The sequence below is a fragment of the Nuphar pumila genome, chromosome 5 (assembly GCF_984573655.1).
Source record: "Nuphar pumila chromosome 5, dmNupPumi1.hap1.1, whole genome shotgun sequence".
Classification (NCBI taxonomy): Eukaryota; Viridiplantae; Streptophyta; class Magnoliopsida; order Nymphaeales; family Nymphaeaceae; genus Nuphar; species Nuphar pumila.
The window spans coordinates 133,390,500-133,412,102 of record NC_143253.1 but is presented as its reverse complement, the minus strand read 5'-3'; the positions used below and the strand labels follow the sequence as shown (position 1 = coordinate 133,412,102).

The following is a 21,603-nucleotide window of genomic DNA, read 5'->3' as shown; positions in this document are numbered from 1 at the left end:
TCATATAGGACCATCAATCCTGAGATAAGCAAATATTAACATGATCCTCTTTTCTTATTGTTTCTGACAAAAGAGTTCATGTTGAACTTTGGGTTCTTTGCCATATACGTGTTCAATTTTTATCACATCTGGCTATTTCATGATTTACAAATGTATTACTCAGTATGTACACACGTGGCACTTGCTCAAAGTGTCATGTCCACCTACTGCTCTCCCTCCATCCCCTTAATTCTCTCAATCACTGCATTCATAAGGAATAGGCATTACTCCGCATCAGATCCTAGCTGGATCCAGTGGGCCAGGAGCCAGATCAGACCTCAAGTTATTGGTACTGGGTTTGAGTCAGCCCCTTCACCTCCCCACCTCTGTGAAAATGTCTACAAAGAGACAATACATAGACAAGCACAAATACTTTGCAAAAGATGTGCACGAAAGCACTCACACAACACTTGAACAACTACGCACAAATGCGTAAAAATAGCAAACATGCACTAAGGCATGTGTTTCAATAAAAGAGGAGAATGCTTGAGACTCTCAAGCTTGAACTTTACAAAGGGGGAACACCCCTATTTATACAAGCAAAAGGGACCACAGGGAGGCCCCCAATGTGATATGACACTTGAATAAAAAAGGAAAAAATAAAAAAATAAAAATGAAGAAGAAATTACAAGCATTATTCCAAGTGCAACATGCGTAAAAGATGAAATTACAGAAATACCCTTTTGGGTATTATGGACATATATATATATATATATATATATATATATATATATATTACTTACAATGTTGTTTTGCAATTACATTTTAACAACCTCCCCCTCTTCATTTCTCAATACCTGCATTATAGGCATGTCAATTCATTGGATCTTAGCTGGATTCAGTGGGTTCTGGGTTGGGACCCGAATCAGATGTCAAGTTATTGGTACTGTGTTGGGTCCAGGTCTGAGTAGACTGGACTTGTGCACCCCACCATTGGTTTGGATTGGACGATAAGAATCAGATCCAGCAAAATATTTTCTTTTTTAATATTTGGGTTTATTACATGCTGGATGTTAATTAGATCTTGGCATTGATCTTGGATCTAGTTTATGAACCTGTAAAGTGGCATGCATATCTATATGTTTCCATCTTATATATGAAAGTGAGTGTGTATATGTACACACACATTAATACTGGAAACTCCACTATTTAGATAGGCCAGTGAAAATGCTGATCGTGCATCGGTATTTTCAATCTGCTTTCTCTTTGTTTTTCAACAAAAAATCATCATCCACAATGGAATTATGGCCTCTGCTAATGCAGATGAGGCGTCAACATTATTTATGCTTTTCCTTTTTGATATCTTGCATAATTTTATTCATTGAGTTAAGGATCATGATATCAAGCCTTATTTTTTCTCTTTGTTTTGTTCGGGTCTTTCTTTTTTCATTTTTTTTGAAAATGACGTTTAATTTTCTTTGGTATTATATAACATACATTTGTAATGCATATGATATTTTTCCTTTTTTTTGCTTTTGTTAAAGATATATATGATATTTCCTTGGTTCTAAATTGCTTTATTTGTCTTTATTTGTTATTTTGTTGAGAAATATATGTCTTGTCCTTAGAATGCAAAACATACTAATGCGTGTTATACTTTCACGATCAATGCTGTGTCTATTTTCTTTTATGTTTTTTGTTAAGGAATTAACGTGTGATTTTTGTAATCTATAACATCCTAGTGGATCTGTTTCTTGTTTGATAATTTGGCTAAATAGCTTTATAGATTTTGCCTTTGACTAATAACATAGTTTCATCAGCCTTTTACATGTCCAATCCTCTCTCTCTCTCTCAGATAAAGAAATAATTTTTGATTCATTTTTTGTGAATTTGGTCACATATTTTCTTCTAGTATATATTAATGTGCATGAATTTGTGTATATAATATGCATAGGTAACTCACATCCTTGTGTTCACATATATGCCTCTGTCAACTTTCTCAAAGAATGCTTTATCATACCAATTCTTTTGGATCCTGCTTCAGAGGTTCTTTGCAAGCTTTGGTCACCTCCAAAGCTGTGGCTGGTTGTTGTTTCAGTTTTACTATGTACTTTCTGAATTTCTCTTGTATACTCTGTTTTCATTGACTTGTTATCTAGGCAATTAGCATTTTATTACTTTGTGCTTGGTATTGGTATGATTTATGTAGTCATTGTTTCCTTCTGAAGGGGTGCCATATCAACTTGATCAACTTTTAAATGGAGCTCTAAAGCAGCAAAACCTATCGTCCTTTTTCACTTTGAAAAGCAAATCAGCATCTGATAGGTCTGTGTCACCTTTGAGGCCCCAACAATCTGAAGGTGAAAGTTCAATGGCAACTTACATAAATAAAGCGGAGATATCTGTTGACGATGCAGCTCTGCTTCCAGATGAAGATGAGAAACATTTACATCCCCAAGGTGATCAATCTACTGTCCCTAATCATGAAGAATCATTTGGTTGTGGAGATGCAGAATCAACTTCCACTGAGCCATTAGATCCAGATGGTCCTGGAGAGGATAGAAAATCAACTATTGGAAGATCATCCGAACCACAAAATTCTTCACTTGGATATTCAGAGTCATTTGGTCGCGGAGATGCAGAAGCAAGTTCCACTGAGCCAGTAGATCCAGATGGTCCTAGAGAGGATAGACAATCAACTATTGCAAGATCATCTGAACCACGAAATTCTTCACTTGGAGATTCAAATTTTGTTGAAAACTATTTCAAGGTTAGAGTTGCTCATTTTCTGTTACATATATAGTTGAGGAGAGGAAAGGTTGCTTTACGAATTATGTGGTGCTCATGTCAGTGAGTGTGCAAGCAAAGAGCAGAAGATGGATAACCATTCTAGGTATTTGCACATTTTGGGTTGCAGTCCTAATTTGCTGTCAATGACATTGGAGACTGGAGTACAAACTTCCATCACAGGGTGGTTTCATGGGTGGAGTATCTGCATGCACTCGTTGCCTACTGGATGATGTTACTTTATGAGTTGTCGATTGTGATTGTTGTGATGTTTATTTATTCATATATTATTTTTTATTCTTTTTAATTACTGCATATGTCAAAGGTCGTAAATGGAAACCCTGAGTTGATGATAGAGCAATGTGTATAATATGAGTGAACTGTTGCAGCTTCTAATTCTGGCTTCTTTCATGGTTTTGGAGCGACAGTGACTTTGATATGGGCAATAATGCTTATTCAGAAAAAGAGAAAAAAGATATAGACAGTATTGCTGGAAGCTATTCTCAATTATTTTTCGATGAATCCACCTCCAATTATTTTCATCTTTTCTTTATCTTACTTTGCGAGTTTAGTATAAAAAGAAATTCGTTAATTTCATCCTTTGTTCCTCTGATCTTAATTCTTCTTTGGTTGACCTTAGCCTTTTTATTTCCCTTTGTTCTTTTTCTCCTTTTCTTCTTTGAGTATCGATATTTTCATGTGTTGGTCATTGCGTGCAATCCTTCTCATAATCTGCATGCTAGTCCTTTTCTATTTGCATTATATTTGCTTTTCATGTCATCCCCTAATTGCCATCTTGAGAGAGTCATTAACACCAGACAGCAACCGAGACCCAGCAAACACAATTACACAATCAACAGCTGCAGCGATCCGGCCACCAAGAATGGTGCCCCCTAGTCCCTTCCCCCCCAAAAAGGAAAAAAAGACAACATTTTATAGTATAATTATGTTTCTGCTTCTAAGCTTGTTTCATTTTTTCCTGTTGTTTACATTAATTCTTTTTCTCTTTACTTATATATATGTATCTATCTTCCTCATTTCAATCTTTTCAAGTGCATAGGTTTAGCTGGGGTTTTCAAGGTTTGTTCCTTGGAAGTTTTATAACTATGTTTATTTTACATCTATGAGTAGCTATGTCACCTGGGTACAAGTGAGGGTACGGGTAAGGGTAAGGGTACAGAGGGTACGACACGACAATTCCAAAAAATGTGGGTATGGGCACACGGCTATATATATATATATTAAATATCACATAAATACAAAATAAATTCAAAATAAACTGAATATAATCTAAATATATATGGTATATCTAAAATATATATTATATACTGAAAATATAAAGTTAAAACTGAAAATATAAAGTTATAAATTAAAAATTGATGGGACACGCAAAATGGCGTGTCCGGTACCCGCCCCCGTGTTAACACGGGTAGGGATGCACACGGCCAAGCTAGGCTCGCCCGAAGTCCTGCTTGTGCAGGCTCGGCTTGAGCCTAAACCATTACTGTTGAGGCTCGACTCATGCCGACTTTCGAGCTGAGCTGAGCCGAGCCGAGCCCAGCCCAGCTGGTCTCGTTTAGCTCGTTCTGAATGAAACGGGCCAAGCTGGCTTGGGCTCGGCTCATGCTCAGCCTGGGCTCAACCACATTTTGATTGAGTGAGAGTGTGTGTGTGTGTGTGCGCCACACACATTCATGTGTACATGCCACAGTCAGCTCAGTGTATGACATACATCATGAAGAAACAAGAAAAACAGCAAAACAACTAAAAAACTAAATATATTAGATTAAAGTGGGAAACCGATACAGGATATAAGAAACACTTACATCAAGATCACCTTTTACTCCTGCTTCCTTCAGTGTTTCACGACATGCAGCTTCCTCTACAGATTCATCATCTTCCCAACCACCCTAATAAGAAATCAGTACAAAGACCACATGAATCAGAACACTATGAATTTAAATCTCTTTGATTCTATTATATGAAATGTTGATGTACTGTAAAATCTTCAGGAGTTGAACCATATGATGCACACCTTTGGGAGCACAAGGTCATCCCTATCTGGTGTTGAAACCATGAGAACCTCCAATATGTCTTCCATATGAAAGGAGCATTAGTTCCCCTTCATGAAACAAAGATGATGAAGAAGAAAAACTGAAAGAAGAGAGGGAGAAAGCCACGTACCTGCCCACATATCGAAACTGGGGATGGGAGTCCGTCGGGAGACAGAGGCGATGGCGCCGAAACTTGGAGTATGGTGGACAACGAACCGAGGAGCGGGGCTCGGGGCAATGCACGGCAGCAAGGGGCATCGCCGCGTCAGCCATCAGTGACTCGGTGGTGGATGGCAGCATAGGTAGACACTGTATGGCTGCCGGCCACGATGCGAGGGGTGGAGGCTGGAGGGGAAGCTCAGCTGGGAGCGGGGCTGCGGGAGAGGAGGGGAAAAAGAAGACTGAAAGAAGAAAGGGGGAAACGAAAGTGAAAGTGAAACACTATTTTCACTTTCAACTTTCGAAATGCTAACACGGAGCGGGGTGGGGCGGGTCCTAATATCCATTCCAGCTCAAGCCGAGCCTTATCGAGCTCGGCAGGTCCTTCAGGCTCGGCTCATTAGCTCGGCTGAGCTTTAGACACATGTACAGGCTCTGCTCATTTGCGGAACGGATGAGCCCGAACCAAGCCTTAACCGAGCGGGGCCCGAGCCCGAGCCGGCTCAGTTCGTTGTGCATCCCTGGACACGGGTATGCCACCTAAAATGGCGTGTCCTGGTAACATAGATGATAGCTGAAGATTGTTCGGACATGGTCATCTTCTCATCCTTTTCGACTGTGTTTTCTTGTGTGGTGTATGATTAAGGCAACCGTTTATATTATGGTCTATAATCCCTATTGATGAGAAAAAATGTATTCAGTTACATCATCACTTTTTATTTCATTATGTTATGAACTTAATTAGAGCTGGTTGACTTTATTGTGCAATCCCATTTGACTGCAAATGTTTTCGGAGTTGCGAGGAAGTTTTTTATTTCTTTTGACTTGTGTTAGCATGTTCTATGTCTTATTCATGTGCATAATATTGCTCTGGAACACTGTGCATGATAGTCTGTTGTTTCTCTTGCTTTATGTTTATTGTTTGATCCTTATAAAGAAATTTGAATGAAGATCTTTTCTGTTTTCCCTTAACTGCCTTTACAATGCAAGATGTGGCTCACATGTTTTGATCTCATGATCGTTGTTAATTTTGCTGGATGGAACTTTGTTAGTTATATCACATTGTTATTTGGCTATGCATTGTCACAGTCATGTTGCTTCTTTTCTGTGTGTTTGTCTTCCCCTTTATGTTAGTAGTCACTTTATCTCTGTGAAAACCTTACCTTGTTCAGACGCCTTTGACCGAAAACAAAAGGGCGGGGTGGTGGGCTTTTTTGTGTTTTGGAGGGAATGGATCAGGACATACAGAATCATTCTGACTCCATGTCACAGGGGTCCTCCAATTCACTGTTGTGTCGTGCTCTCTTTAACACTATTCTTAATAGAAAATTTTACAAAATTCACTTGTCTGGCGTCCTTTTCGTCGTGTCCTTGTGACATAGTTCTGACTTGGATGCCACTCTGCTTCACTCATTTGTTTTGTTTCCATGATTTTTCTCTCTCATCTTATTGGTTATCAGAGAAGAGGTTTTCATATAATGATTATGCCTGTAATATTGGATGCTTGGAGAGATACATTAACAAGCTTTTTTTGGTCACTATGAGTGGCTTGGACATGTTGTGAATCCCATTTAACATGCGCCTCACAGTCCTCTTGCACAGTTGCCTTTTAATTGCCTTTCTTGTCATTTAATTGTTCACTGCATGTGGCAGATGATCTAAATGGAACCATTTGTCTTCCATTCCTGATGTATTTCTTTTTTGTTCTAGAGTTCTAGGTTGCACTTCATAGGAACCTGGAGAAATCGATACTGCAAGCGTTTTTATCAGTCATCACACAGGGCTTGTGACAAATCTGGAAGTAGTGTTCATGATGCCTCAAAAAGCAGAGTTATTATTCACATTGACATGGTAACTTCTGTAAATATCTGCAAGAGTTACATTTTGGTTGCAAATTTTCTCTCCTCTGTCCATCTGCATGCCAAAGTTGATTTTATTTGTTTCTGGTAAATCTGGTATTACCTTAAGTCATGTTCAAAAGTTTTATTTTTCAATATTTCATTGTGATTATTTGAACTTTTGAATCACAATAAATGTTCATAAGAATTGTTGGCACTTCCAGGACTGCTTTTTTGTATCTGTAGTCATCAGAAAATCTCCTGAGTTGCATGAGAAGCCAGTAGCTGTATGCCACTCGGACAGTTCAAAGGGAACAGCTGAAATTTCATCTGCAAACTATCCTGCAAGGGATTATGGTCTGATGTCAATATCTTGTTTGAACTTTGATTTCTTCACTCATCTGCTGGGCTTCCTTAAGAGCAAATGCGATTAGCACATTGGCCAATGTTTTGTAGGCGTACGTGCTGGAATGTTCATCAGGGATGCCAAGGCTCTTTGTCCTCACCTTGTCATTATGCCTTACAACTTTGAAGCTTATGAAGAGGTGACTTTTGCCTTTGGTACTAGATTGATGAACATATGAAAACTCTCTCTCTCTCTCTCTGGCACACAAACAAATGGGTACTTTTTCCTTCCCTTTGTTTTTATTCGATTGCCAGGTGATGAATTCTTTGGCCCGATGTGCAGGGTCATTGATGAAGAGAGTCTTTTATTCTATTTGTGAAAACACACATTTACATCTTGAGGGCCTGTATTAAACCTTTATTTTTCTGAAATCCATGATCAGGTTGCTGACCAGTTCTATAGCATATTACACAAGCACTGTAACAAAATCCAGGTCCGTTTGTTGTTACATTTAGATCAAGATTCATTTTCTTTGTGTTCATTGATTAACAATGGCTAACACTAATATCGATAAAGGGCAGGCAGTAAGCTGTGATGAAGCATTTTTAGATGTGACAGTCGTGGGAACAAAGGACCCTGAGGATGTGGCTTCAATCATCAGAAAAGAAATTGTTGAAACTACTGGTTGTACTGCCAGTGCGGGCATTGCTGCAAACATGCTCATGGCTCGCCTGGCTACCAGAAGAGCCAAACCTAATGGGCAGTGTTATATCACAGAAGAAAAGGTGTGCTTGATTTTTTAGTATGCTTTTTGCTTAATAAGTCGTTTATAGTGGTTTTGAGCTTGCGTGAGCATCTTTACATTCTGTACATGATTCATTGTTGTTGTTTGAGTGTATTCAATCTGTATTTGGATAGAAAAAGAATTAGTTTAAAAGACACCAGCATATGGCATGTTTTGGTATGTAGGCCAGGGGAATATTTTTCAGTGATTGCAAAATGTGCAAATGGTGCAGGTTGTTATATTGTAGTCAACCTTAGCATGTAAAAATTCTAAACATATGAAGTATGATCCAAGGGCTAGTTTTGGCTTTGGGGTTTGAACCTCTACAAACTAAGAGTATTCCATGATTTGTTATTGTGATTCATAACAAAATAGATTCACAAATAAATAAAAATATATGGAATGTATGTGTATATACACATACATAATGCACATCAATTATGTATGTTAGTAGAGTGGAAACGGGTAGGAGGGAGACCAAAATATTATGCAATTCATCCTTCACTGCCAGAATTCCAATAAGATATTATTTTAATGAGTCCCATATTTTGAGAATTTTGTGTTGCTTAGGTGTTCGTTGGACCAATCTTTTTGTCATTTTTGTCTATATGTACAATAGTTTTCTTTTGTCATTTGATAGCTTGGTTTCATGTTTTATAATGCTTATGCTGGTCACAATGCGACTAATAACTGCTTCCTTCTGTCATCCTCATTTCCTCAATATTTTATAGGTTAATGAGTACCTGGTTAACCTTCCAATCAAGGAGCTTCCAGGCGTTGGACATGCCTTGGCAGAGAAGCTGAATGATCAAAATATTCAAACTTGTGGCGAACTTCGCCTTATTTCAAAGGTTCAATAAGTGGCAAACTGATATAAAGCAATTTATCCATTAAAAGTGTGGATATGTTATTAAAGGATGCTGAAACTATTTGTATGTTTGATCAGATAAGCATCCATAGCTTACCTTTGTTTTTTAATTAGTTGTTTTTTGTATGGTATTTGGTTGCATGCCATCTTTTCTTTTGTGTGCTTATGAATTTTGGATATATTGTACTTGCAAATAGCATAGTTTTGGATTGTTTAATTTGCATTTTTTGAATAAATATGATCAGTGTGTTATACAATTCATATACGCACACACATATATTTCTATTTTTCTACTGCATAATAGAAACATTGGTTATGCTTATACATGCTAAATCATTATCATATGAACTTTGAACATCTTTAATCGTTGCGTTCAATGAAATCTGAAAAGTAAATGCCGAAGACATTTAATGAACATTTATGCTTTTGCTTTGGACCAACAAATCTAAAGTGAAACCAGAAGTTTGTTGTAGTCATATACTGTTGGCGTGCCTCCGAAGTGGTTCATTGGTGAGAATGTTGTAGTTGAGTCCCTGCATCTGCCTATGTTGTCATATCAATGACCTATTTGAACAAAAAAGTTCACTGACTCACTGTTCTTTGTATTCTTACTGGGTTCAGGTCTGTCATCCTTGGAGTAATCATCTTGTTGCATATGTTTACCCTTTTATGAATTTGGCTTCTTAATTCTGTTTCTTTCCCTATGATGGTTTATTTATTTATTTTAGCCTGCTTTTGCTTTCCACCGGGTATATGGACCCACATTGTCAAAAGCACTGGTTGCCTCCAACATCTAATGTTGACTAGATACCCACTTGTTTATCATTCTCTTCCATGCCTTCAAAGTTCAAAACCATGAGTCACCTCCTTTATCATCAAGCGTCTACCTAGTCTCCTCTAATAAAAAGTTTGTTGAGCAGTTGGCACTAGTAGTCCAAATCACTCCAAATTAGCGGTCATGCATATCCTGTCACAAAATGACACGAAATCTAAGACAAAGAACAAATCCAAAAAATGCATGTTTTGTCAACTGAGACCAAAAATATTCATATAATGTGTTTATCCAAAGACTAACACAAACAACAAAAATAATACATAGATAGAGAACAACAAGAATTTTTTTTTATTAATATTCGAATATTTCACAACATTTACAAATGAAACCTCACTAGAAATGCTCATACACAGACAGATTTTATATCCATCACTCTCTCAACTATACAACAAAAAGGAGGAGGTCATTTAACTTGTTAGAGCAAATACTGACAGCTAGTTGATTATTTAAAAAATGTTAGAAACATAAAATAAATAGTAGAAGAATAAACTATTTAGTCATTTCAATAACACGACAAAAATTAAATAGAAAACATATTCTAACATAATGCATATATTATGTATACTTAACCTAAACTTGATAGGTAACTAAAATATGTGAATAATAGGTATGCCTCTAGTATACCTTAACTAATAGAAAAATACAAAAAAATGAAATACCTGTAAGTATACTTGAATATACTTAAGTATATATAAGGCAAAATACGAGAACCAAACTACTATTACATATTTCTTAACAATATCCATCATTAGTCTTGTAAACATCTTGTAGTTTGTTGCATTGCCTGCAATAGTCGGCACCCCATTATTCATCTCCACTGAATTGACAACTTTCATATTAGCTAAGTCATAACTAAAGTCTGGAAACATGAGGCCTGGGGGAATTAACTATGAAGTTGTTAATGGTCCTACCTTACCATAGTTTGACCGATTTTGCATCATGATGCATCCATAGGCAGACCAATATTATTTCATTGTTTGCCTTAAAGCTCATGGGTATTTACAAATTCCGTGAAGGTTCTACTTAAATCATGATCAAATGCTTCTCTATTCTTATCCAATTTGTTATATGGCTCCAAGCATTCTGAGAAACAACTAGTGGCATCAAATGAAATATTGCCTTGTCAAGAACCCCATAATGATGCTAACAAGCTTTCTCCTTAGTCCTTAGCCTCTTTTGCTTCACCAAAAACCTACTTTGGCTTTTTATCCTTCCAACTCCAAATTGTTTTCTTTTTCTTGTTCTCAAATTTCTTTTGGCTATTTTGGTGCCAAAACCATGAATGTTCTCTTAGGAAATATCAAAGCCTTGTATTAAACACAGAGAATCACCAAGCAATGGAGAAGAAAGAGCAGACTTTAAAGGGGGCTGATACCAGTCACCGATATTGCTTATATTTTGAAAATATCACGATAATTTCAGCATATTAAGGTTTGCTAATAATATCGATAATATATCACGATATTTTTAAAACATCAAGAATTTATCACGATATTTTTAAAATATCTTATTTTTTGTATTTTAAGCCTATTTTTTATGTTTTTGTTTATTTTTGTATATTTGAAAACTTTTTGAAATTTTGCAAGAAAAGAAATTCAAAACTTATTATTTTCTTATGCTTTTATTATTATTTATAATTTTTTCAATTTTTAGAACTTCTGAAAAATTTTCAAGATTTTTCTGTGAAAAACCACTTTTTTAAAGAAGTTTGAGAAAACCCTCGGCGAGAAATTGCCTTGAACGATACAGGTGATTATGGATGAAACTGCATGATTCCCAATGCGGAGATGGTATGGTGTAAGTTACTTTTATATTGAAACTGTTACAATATGGCATAACGACAGAAATATCCCTTGTCACTAATACACATAATAAACACAAGGGGTATAATAGGAAAGAATACATACAATAAAAAATCACATTACAAGGAATTTATAGATCTATAAAGTGATCCAAATCTAAATCACGTCGCAATAAGTTGTTGCACCCATGTTTTCTCCTCGTTGTGTCAATGCTTTGTGATAGTTCACCATGCTATGTACATGTATTTAGTTTATATTGTTCAAGTATATTTGGCTGATGATATTAGGAGGCTTACTGTGCTTATATGATTTATTCATATTTCTTGAATTGTTTTCCATTGACGAACAAGCCATTCTAAATGTTTTAGGAAGCTCTTCGGAGAGAGTTTGGCACAAAGACTGGTGAAATGCTTTGGCATTCTAGCAGAGGAATTGATGATCGCCAGGTTCAAATGATTCAGGTTTGGGAAATGATAAGTTCCTTCACTAATATTGTTGCTAAATCTAAATTTTATATTGTTTTAGTCATGACTCATGGCTACTTGACGACTTGACTTGAATGTGCTGGACTTGGAGTCACAATGTATCATGGGCCCTGCTACTATATCGATCAATACACTCAATCTGACTTTGTGGAGGTTGCATGCTTTTGAAACTGGCTGCATTTACTTGGATAACTTGCCCCTTTTTGGGGTGTATATTTCTGTGAATTCCAGTCATTATTCTCATGATATTCACCAACACATGCATGCCATGTGCTTTGATGTCAGATCCCTCTCCTTGTTTCTGGTTGCATCAATGTGATTTTTATCTTTTCCAGTTGGACTGTTTACTTTGTCTAAAGTTAAATTTTAAGGTTGTGTTTGGTAGGAATTTTCATTTCATTGCTTGCTTGAAGGATTGACTAATAATGAAATTGGTAATCCTTCTGCACGATTCAGCTTTTCTCCATCTTGTCTATAATTGAAGCTTTTGTTGTTGCATTGTGGATTACTTACATGTAGGAGTGATAAAAGATATTGGGCATAAGATCATACAGTTGGCAGTCATCTTGAACGATTTAGCATGTGAAACTTGAGAGGATGTTGCTGGAGTTAAATTAGAAAAATAAATATTTGAAACTTCTAATGCCATGTTGGTAGCTATTTTTACATAATTGTGAAATTCAGTAATTTATGAGTCTGGCTTTGGGCATACTGAGGACAAGGTGAAAAGGAATCCTCAATGATGAAATTCTGTACCCTTGGAAACATGCGGCAATTTGGGAAGCCAAGTTAATCAGCTATGCTGTTGTTCATGGGAATTTCTGTTCAAAATTCTATTTCCAGGTAAAAGGAAATGTTCTGTGATGAAAATTCTGGTGTACCCTGGGAAACATGTGGCGATGTGTGAACCCTAGTTAAGCAGCTATCAAGTTGTCTATGGCAGAGTTACCGGAAGCTTCTTCGGTAAGTGCGAAGCACACTTCCCGGAAACTCGCTTCGGAAGTGACATACTCGCTTCCGAAACTTCATGGGAATCTCGATTCCCCCACTCTTCTTCTATGCTTTCCACACACATGGTATATGTTTCCTATATGCTTTTCTCACGTTTCTTTTCATGTTTTTTCATGTATTTCCTCTCACTCTTTCACTCACTTCGCATGTATTTTCTCTAAAGTTGTAACCATTATTGTTAGATTTTAACAAAAATTTAACTCTTTTACTGAAAAATCGTGAAATATAAGAATAATCAATTTTATTTTAGGTTTTATTTGCTTTTTGTTCGATTTCTATTCAGTTACCGTATTGCTTCATTTTTTATTTATATTTCACTTTCAAATTGATAGTTCGCTTCCCGCGCTTCCTATAAATTTCAAAATGCTTCGTTTCTTCCTTTCCGCTTGTCCTATCGTTTCCCGCTTCCGCTTTCTAGTTTGGCAACCTTGGTCTATGGGAATTTCTGGTGAAAAGGCTACATTTGTTTAGTATCTTGGAATTTGGTGGAACCCCATTTCAATGTAACCCCTATGCTTGGAAAGTCGATTGCAGAGATCCCTTGTTCACACTATCTTCCGTTTTACTTGTTCCTGGTCTTCATGTTAGTTTACTTTTAGTGAACTCCTTGAATAAAAAGCTTAAATTTTAGGACTTGAGAAAAGGTAAGGTATAGGGCTATATCTCATAGAAGAACATGAAGCTATTGTTACGAACCAATGTATATGCTTTAGAGAGCCACTTATGGGCAATATAACACTTTGAGAATGTGACCTCTTATGGGTCAATACAAAGACACAAGGACAAGCCACTTATGGGCTGAAACTCACATAAAAAAGGATCTTGTATTAGGGAAATTCCCTTGAGAAAGAATACTTGGAGAGGGGGGGGGATTGTTAAAATATGATTGTACACACACACACACACATATATATATATATATATATCCTTTGTAATACCCATTAGGGGTAAAATAGTCTTTTTACCCCCATTCATGCCATGTACATTTTTCCCTATTTCTTTTTCCTTTTTCTTTTTACCTTGGAAAAGCCCCCCCTTAAGGGACATTGGAGCCTCCAACGGTCACATTTGTGACCGTTGGAAGGGCTCCAACGTCCCTTAGGAGCCCTTCCAAGGGTTCTCTTTTGTGCCTATAAATAAAGGGGTTCTCCCCCATTGTAATTATGCTTCTTTGAAGCCCTCTTGAGTGGAATATATTTTCTCACTTCATTTTGTGTGTTTTAACCACTTTTGTGGTGTGTTGTATTTTTGCTCATTAGTGGCTACTCGTGTATGTGTGTGTTTTGCTTTTGGAGATATCGCTTCTCTCATTTGGCACTCCATTACATAGTATCAGAGCAAGGCTAAGGAAGCTTCATCGGGATCTCACTTGACAAGTAATATCTATCCTCTCTCTTGCCTTTAAACCTTTTTTTTAATATGGCCAACAAGGATGCAAAAATCGACCTCTCATTCAAATTGAATGGGACCAATTACCGAATGTGGGCAACTGCTATGGAAAATAACCTCAAAGGTAAAAAACTTTGGGACCATTCCAGAACCTCAATTGAAATTAACTAAGTTTGAAGGCGATGAGAAAAAAACTTTGAATGAAGAAGAAAAAAAGAAGGCTATTCTTGACTTCTCTTAAAAAATGGAGGATTGGGAAAGTGAACATGCTAAAATTCTAGCATGGTTCATGATTAATGTGGATTTAAAGATTTGTGCAAATCTTGCAAAATTTAAGAAGGCCAATGAAGCTTGGTTCTTTATGAAAGGAATGTACACGCAAATAGATCTTGCTAGACATTTCTTTTTACAAGAAAAGGTGAGAGAAACCAAGCAAGGTGATATGAGTATTAGGGATTATTATAGTGCCCTATCTTCTTTGTGGGATGAACTTGTTCTCTTTGAACCCCAATGGGAAGGTAGTGCTATTGCCATGAGGCAAGAGCAAATGGAGAAAGAAAGATTCTTTCAATTCATTCATGGGCTTCGTCCCGAATTTGAGCAACTTAGAGGATCCCTACTTCATTGGGCTTCTACTCTTCTAAGTGATATTTTGGCCGACTTATGTCAAGAAGAAACACATTTGGCCTTGAAAAGAGATGTTGATGAAGTTCATGCCGTATCTAGACCCGACAATAATGTTAGGTCATATAAACCACCCCATTTTTTGAAGAATAATGGTGGTGGGGGAAGAAAGATTATATGTCATAATTGTAATGAACTAGGTCATATTCTCCCGGATTGCCCTAAATTCAAAAGGAAGGTTGCTTCCGTTGGTGAAATTCCTCCAAATACAAATGAAGATCCAAAGAAGGATGAAGACATAAAAGAGTCCATTGCGCATCTTACCGAAACTCTTCAACAATTCACAAAGATGAACTCCTCTACATCATCTTCTTTGCCTTCTACTTTCGGTGCCGCCATTTTCCCTTTTCCGGGTATGACTTCTTGGATCCTTGACTCGGGTGCCTCCTTTCGTATGACCCCAAATGCATCATTTTTATCAAAACAAGTCTAAACAAATTTAAATCATTTGTTTTCACCGCCGATGGAACATCCTTGGATGTTGAAGGCATTGAAAACCTTGAGAAAACTTTTGACCAAAACAAAGAATTTTTTGTTCCTAAAATCCGAATTATTCCAAAACTTAATTTAAATCTTTTTTCCGTTTCTCAAATTATCGATTTTGAATGTAATGTCTCTTTTTCACCAACTCATTGCTATGTGCAGAATCTCCGGTCCGGGAAGCGGATTGGGAAAGGCCATAGAAGAGGGGATCTTTACTATATGGATTTTTTGTCTTTGCCATCTAAATCATTTTGTAATCATGTTCAATCTAAAGATATTGAGACTTGGCATAAGAGACTTGGAATCCTAGTATTTCCAAGTTGTATCTTTTTTCTTTTTCGGAAAAACTTTGCAATACAAATACATTTACATGCAATGATTGTATTCTTGTAAAGATTCATTCGCTTCCGTATTCGTATAGTAATTATGTGCCAAAAAAATCTTTTGAACTTGTGCATTCCGATGTATAGGGGTCGACACCCGTTAAGTCTAAAGGAGGATATTCCTACTATGTTACCTTCATTGATGACTTTTCTAGATATACATGGGTATACATTATTAAAAACAAATCCGATGTCTTCAATATTTTTAAAGAATTCCATGTTCTTGTTCAAAATCAATTTCAACACAATATAGCTATATTTAGATCCGATAATGGAGGGGAGTACATGTCTAGAGATTTTCAAAATTATTTTAAATCAAATGAAATTTTACATCTATGTTCTTATCCTAAAACTTCGAAACAAAATGGTCTTGCGGAAAGAAAACATAGACACTTAATTGAAACCACAAGAACCCTTCTTGTCTCTAAAAATGTTCCTAAATTTTTTTGGGCCGAAGCTCTTCTTACCACAACATATCTTATCAATCGTATGCCCTCCTCTTCATTAAAGAATGTATCACCTTTTGAAAAATTGTTCAAAATTACTCTCGATTTTAATAGACTAAGGATCTTTGGATGTAAATGCTTTGTGCTTATTCAAGGACAAGACAAATTATCACCGAAGGCCCTTGAATGTGTATTCATTGACTATGGTGAAAATAAAAAGGTTATAGATGCTATGATCTTCAAAACAATAAACTCTATGTATCAAATAATGTAAATTTTCTTGAGGATCAAAATGGTTTTGATATTCACACATCTAAAGAAGACATTGATTATTCCTTCCTATTTGATTTAGCTCATCGAATTGAGTCCTTAGATACAAATATTTGTGATAATACTTGTGATGGGATCTTACATCATAATGACATACCTCAACATGATGAGTTTTTTCAAAATGAAAACCCTAATGATTTAAATGTATATACCCGGCGGTTTGGAAATGAACATCAATCGACTCTTGAAAGATATTCTCAAAACATAGAAGAATCTATTGATGACAACCAACCTAGAAGGTCTTCTCGTAATAGTAGGCCGCCACAAAAATTTGTATCTTATGAATCTTTTTCACCCAATTATAGAACTTGCATCATGATGATACATTCGTATTATGAGCCTATTGATGCCACTAAATTTTATCCAATTTTTGAACATTAAGGCAAAAGGTCTTGACAAGAAATTTCAAGTGATTTATATAATACAAGTCTCTTCTATGCCCTTCTTCAATCTGCCTCCTAGACTAGAGATCCTATATTAAGCATTGGTTAGAAGGGAAGGAGACTCTACATCCATGATGGGTGATTTGAGAAACAAAAGATACGTTTAAATTTAGTTTTGAAACAAATCTTATTTGATGAATGCTAAAACTAGGGCAGTTTTCAAAATTTTCAATTCCATTAATATCAAGAGAGGTTCCGTCGACAGTGCAAACATTTCTCTTACTAGTAGAACTTCTATAATTAGAAAGTATAGACTTAGCATATATCATATGAAATGATGCACCGAGTATAAAAGCCAAGAAGTCATACTTGGAAGAGAAGAGGAGGAGACGACAACACCGGTCCGTATTGTTCTTTGAGAAGAGGTTGCAATGCTTCCACGAGTTGAGAAAAAAACATGGGAGTTCATCTTGTTTGAAGAGTCGTGGTCAACTTGTGAAGTACCAACTGTGGCAACATTTTTTTCCTCTTTGTTCTTAAAGTCCGAACAAAAAGGTTTGATATGACCCGATTCTCCATAATTATGACAAAAAATACCTAATATTTTCTTTCCATCTCCTTTACCCTCATACACACGATTCTTTTCATAGTTGTTGTTCTTGTAAAAATGTGGAGGTTTGTATGTGTGAGTGTTGGCTTGTGGTTTTGAAACGGCCAACACATTGTCCTTAGCTTCTCTTATTTCATTTTGAGACCTTAATCTAGTTTCTTCCATGCAAACTTGAGCTAAAACCTCTTGAATAAGAGAAAGCCCATCTTGTCTTCTATGAATGTTCTTGCTTATCATTTGCTCAAACTCGGGTCACAACCCTCTCATAAATAAAAAAAAATTGCTTATTGTTTATTTGCTTCTTTTTAAATAGGGCATCATTGGGAGTTTCTCAAATGGGCTCTAACTTAGCCATTTGATCCCATAACTTTTTTAAAGAGCCAAAGTACTCTATAATACTCTTGTCTCCTTGTTTACAATTGTGTATTTTGTCTTGAAGCTCCCATCTAAATACAATATCATATTGAGTATATGTTTGTTTGATGAAGTGCCATGCTTCATTGGCTCTTTCAAACTCCAAAATAGTTTCACATGTATCTTCGTTCACACTTCCCAGTTCCCATAAATAAGGAAAGTACCTTGGTATGGGAATTTCTCATTCCTTCAAAGCTTTCTTATAACCTACAAGCGCTTTTTCTTTTTCTTTTCTTTGAGAACTTCTTTAATGGTTCCATCCTTTTCCTTAATAGATTTTGTGAGAGTGAGTTGTTGTTCTATTGCGGAACCATCAACATACTCCCACAATCCTTTACCAACAAAGATTCTTTTAATGGCGGTAGCCCATAAGTTGTAGTTCTTTCCATCAATTTGTTTTGAACTCTCGTCACCACTTCTTTTTTGGCCATAGAACCAAAGAGTACAAAACAAAAGGAAAGAAAGAGAAAGAGGAAGATGAATAACTACTTGAGAAAACATTCAACTCTTTTTGAAGCACCAATGTCTATGCATTCATAAAATTACCAATCTTCAAGAAGGTTGGTAGGCACATTTCACGAGGCAAGGCCCGATCTTCACACCACCTCAAAATATGCTTGAGAACATGATGAATATCACTAAGGAGTCTATAGGCTCTGATACCATGTTACAAACCAATGTATATCCTTTAGAGAGCCACTTATGGGCAAGAGAACACTTTGAGAATGTGATTTCTTATAGGTCAATATAAAGTCACACAAGGATAAGCCACTTATGGGCTGAAACTCACATAAAAAAGGATCTTGTATTGGGGAAATTCCCTTGACAAAGAATATCTGGAGAGGGGGAATCACCCCCTATATATACTGTAACGCCCCAAAAATCTAGGACTTATACTTTTTACGAAAAATTCGAAAGCTTCGAAATTAGTTATTTTTCAGAGTTTTAAAAATAGTTCAGCGAAAAATGGTATTTTGAAATAGCAAGTCAATGGACCTTGGGTGCATTACAGCGCAAACTTTCTTTCGCAAGCAGATTTGAAACTCTGTATATTTAAGAAACCAAATAGATTATAAAATGCAATTTTTAATAATTTAAGACTTATACAAAGGAAGAGTTTTCAAGAAAGCCTTTATGCAAATTTACTGAACTGTCTTCAGGAGCGAAACATCAAGGAAAGAGTCTCATCTTGATTTCATCACGCCATCATGCCATCGTAGTCTGCACAAACCCAATCATCACCTGTGCCCATAAAATGAGTTAGTTTTACGAAAAACTGGTAGGTGCACAAGTGAGATAATATGAAACTGAAATAAGCAATCTTAACAAGCAATATGCTGTAACTAGCATGATTAGATGATTTACTTCAAGCAAATAAGCTATCTCTAGCATGAGTAATTGATTATGCGAGCAAATAAGCTATCAACCAATACAAGGTAATCAGTTCATCCATCATAAGATATAAGCAATTTCACAACAACAATTATATTAATCACAAGATGTAAGTAGCTTATAAGACAAACAATTATATTAGTCATAAGATGTGAACAGTTCGTAGATTACGAGCTTTAAGTAATTGCACAACGAGCAATTCTATCAATCACAAGGTATAGGCAGTATGTAAATTACAAACTGTAAGCAATTGTACAACAAGCAATTACATTAATCATAAGATGTGAACAGTTCGTAGATTATGAGCTGTAAGCAATTGCACAACAAACAATTATATTAGTCATAAGATGTGACCAGTTCGTAGATTATGAGCTGTGAGCAATTGCACAACAAGCAGTTACATTAGTCATAAGACGCAAGCCATTAAATAACGTAGATAAACAGTTTATTAACACTAGAGGCTCAATCACAAGTATTGTGAATAAAGCTAACATATGCATCAAATGCATTTGCGATACACAATTCAACAAGTTAACATGAACAAATTTAGATTCGACAAGTAATATGGACTAATCTAGATTCAACAGTAATGTGAGCAAAATAACTTTTGTTTCAATATTAGCTAGCCTTGCGGGTGCGCATAAGGTACAATACGTAGAAACAACTGTGACTAATCCGGGGGTTTATTATGCCACATATTTTAGATACCTGGGTAGCTAGTTGAGTCCGCTCCTAAAGGGACGACCAATGACCAAGAGAGAAAATCCCCAAAGGCATTCGTAGAAGTCCATGAAATCTACCACCTAGGATAATTTCTGGTAGTCTTGTCCCCTAACTTCGATGATCAGGGACACCGAGTCATTTGCTTGAGGGGTGGTTGTTAACAACCTGTTCATCGAAGTTTTGTACCAATTCATCCCCTCTTTTGATGAATCGAATGTGTACATCAGGTGTTACTTAACTGAAGACCCATTCTATATACTCTGGTTTTTGGACCCATTCGAACATCTTGACTGTGAAGGCGAAAGCATCACCATTAGGTGATTTCAACATGCCATTGCACGTTTGAGGTAGCCACACACCTCTCATCCTACTCATCGGGTACAACCACGATGAGAGGGGTCAACTTATGAGGGTGAAAACATCACCATTATGTGATTTCAATCACGTGCCATTGCACGTTTGAGGTAATCATAGACCTCTCATCCTACTCATTGTAGTACGCAACATACATGTCTAAAAGTACAACCATGATGAGAGGGGTATGGATTTCTCAAAGGAAATCTCCACAGTAATTGTTTGCAAAAATATATGGTGTAATCATCCAAGTTTATATTTGACATGCTCTGGTCCTTTAGACCGACACGAGCCTCTTGCCTGTGTAGGCGATCATCAACATCATGTGATTACAATAATATGTCAAAGCACATTTTGAGGTTACCACAGACCTCTCATCCTATTCATCGTAGTCCAAACATATCGTATAGGTCTAAAAGTACGACCACGAAGAGAGGGGTAAAAATTTCTCCAAAAGAAATTCAACGACAATAACTCGCAAAAGAAGTGATGCAACAAGATCTTAACTTTTAACTACTTGATCAACATTGCAGGATACGAGATCTCCACGGATCTTTCATCCAAAGATAACACATCATCATCATGACGCACATGCCTTATGATACCAATAATGGTGCAAGGTTTCTCAGCAGAAACCTCGCCCAAACCCATGCTCACGCCCCTAAACGGGGTTATTCGAGTTGTATCGGAATGCAACAGAAGTAGCAAAAACACTATTCCCAAATACGTCGATTAGGAAGACTTGACTGGTATTTCGAAATCAAAAGACTCTAAGACATTGCTTTGCAAAACTGTTTATTTGGAAAGCTTGACTCATGAAAAAAAATCATTTTTTAAGAATTTTAGTACCCACATGCAAACCCGCATCTTTTGAAAAAGAACATAAAAAGAATACGCTGTAACCAAATATCTTATTTTGACATGATTTATCCTTCAAACCGTGGGTACAACATTGTGCAACTCGCATGAAACGAGATCGCCACGGATCTCTCATCTGTCTATCGCAGTATCTGTATGCTGCGCATATCTCGCGATACTCGCTTCGATAAATGAGGTAAGAGTTT

General features: G+C 36.5%; 1 protein-coding gene across 6 annotated transcripts in view; it reads left to right on the top strand.

Moving 5' to 3' along the window:
- REV1 (DNA-directed DNA polymerase) overlaps positions 1–21,603 on the top strand; it is a 97,299-nt gene that overhangs the window by 3,281 nt on the left and 72,415 nt on the right. For 5 of the 6 annotated variants that reach the window (XM_090006826.1, XM_090006822.1, XM_090006823.1 and 2 more), the window contains exons 5-12: positions 2,208–2,749; positions 6,690–6,830; positions 7,042–7,174; positions 7,274–7,362; positions 7,606–7,656; positions 7,745–7,948; positions 8,679–8,798; positions 11,821–11,913. In XM_090006826.1, coding sequence (XP_089862952.1) covers positions 2,208–2,749; positions 6,690–6,830; positions 7,042–7,174; positions 7,274–7,362; positions 7,606–7,656; positions 7,745–7,948; positions 8,679–8,798; positions 11,821–11,913 — 1,373 coding nt within the window. The remainder of the gene's footprint in view (positions 1–2,207; positions 2,750–6,689; positions 6,831–7,041; positions 7,175–7,273; positions 7,363–7,605; positions 7,657–7,744; positions 7,949–8,678; positions 8,799–11,820; positions 11,914–21,603) is intronic. The other variant, XM_090006827.1, reaches the window with a different exon arrangement.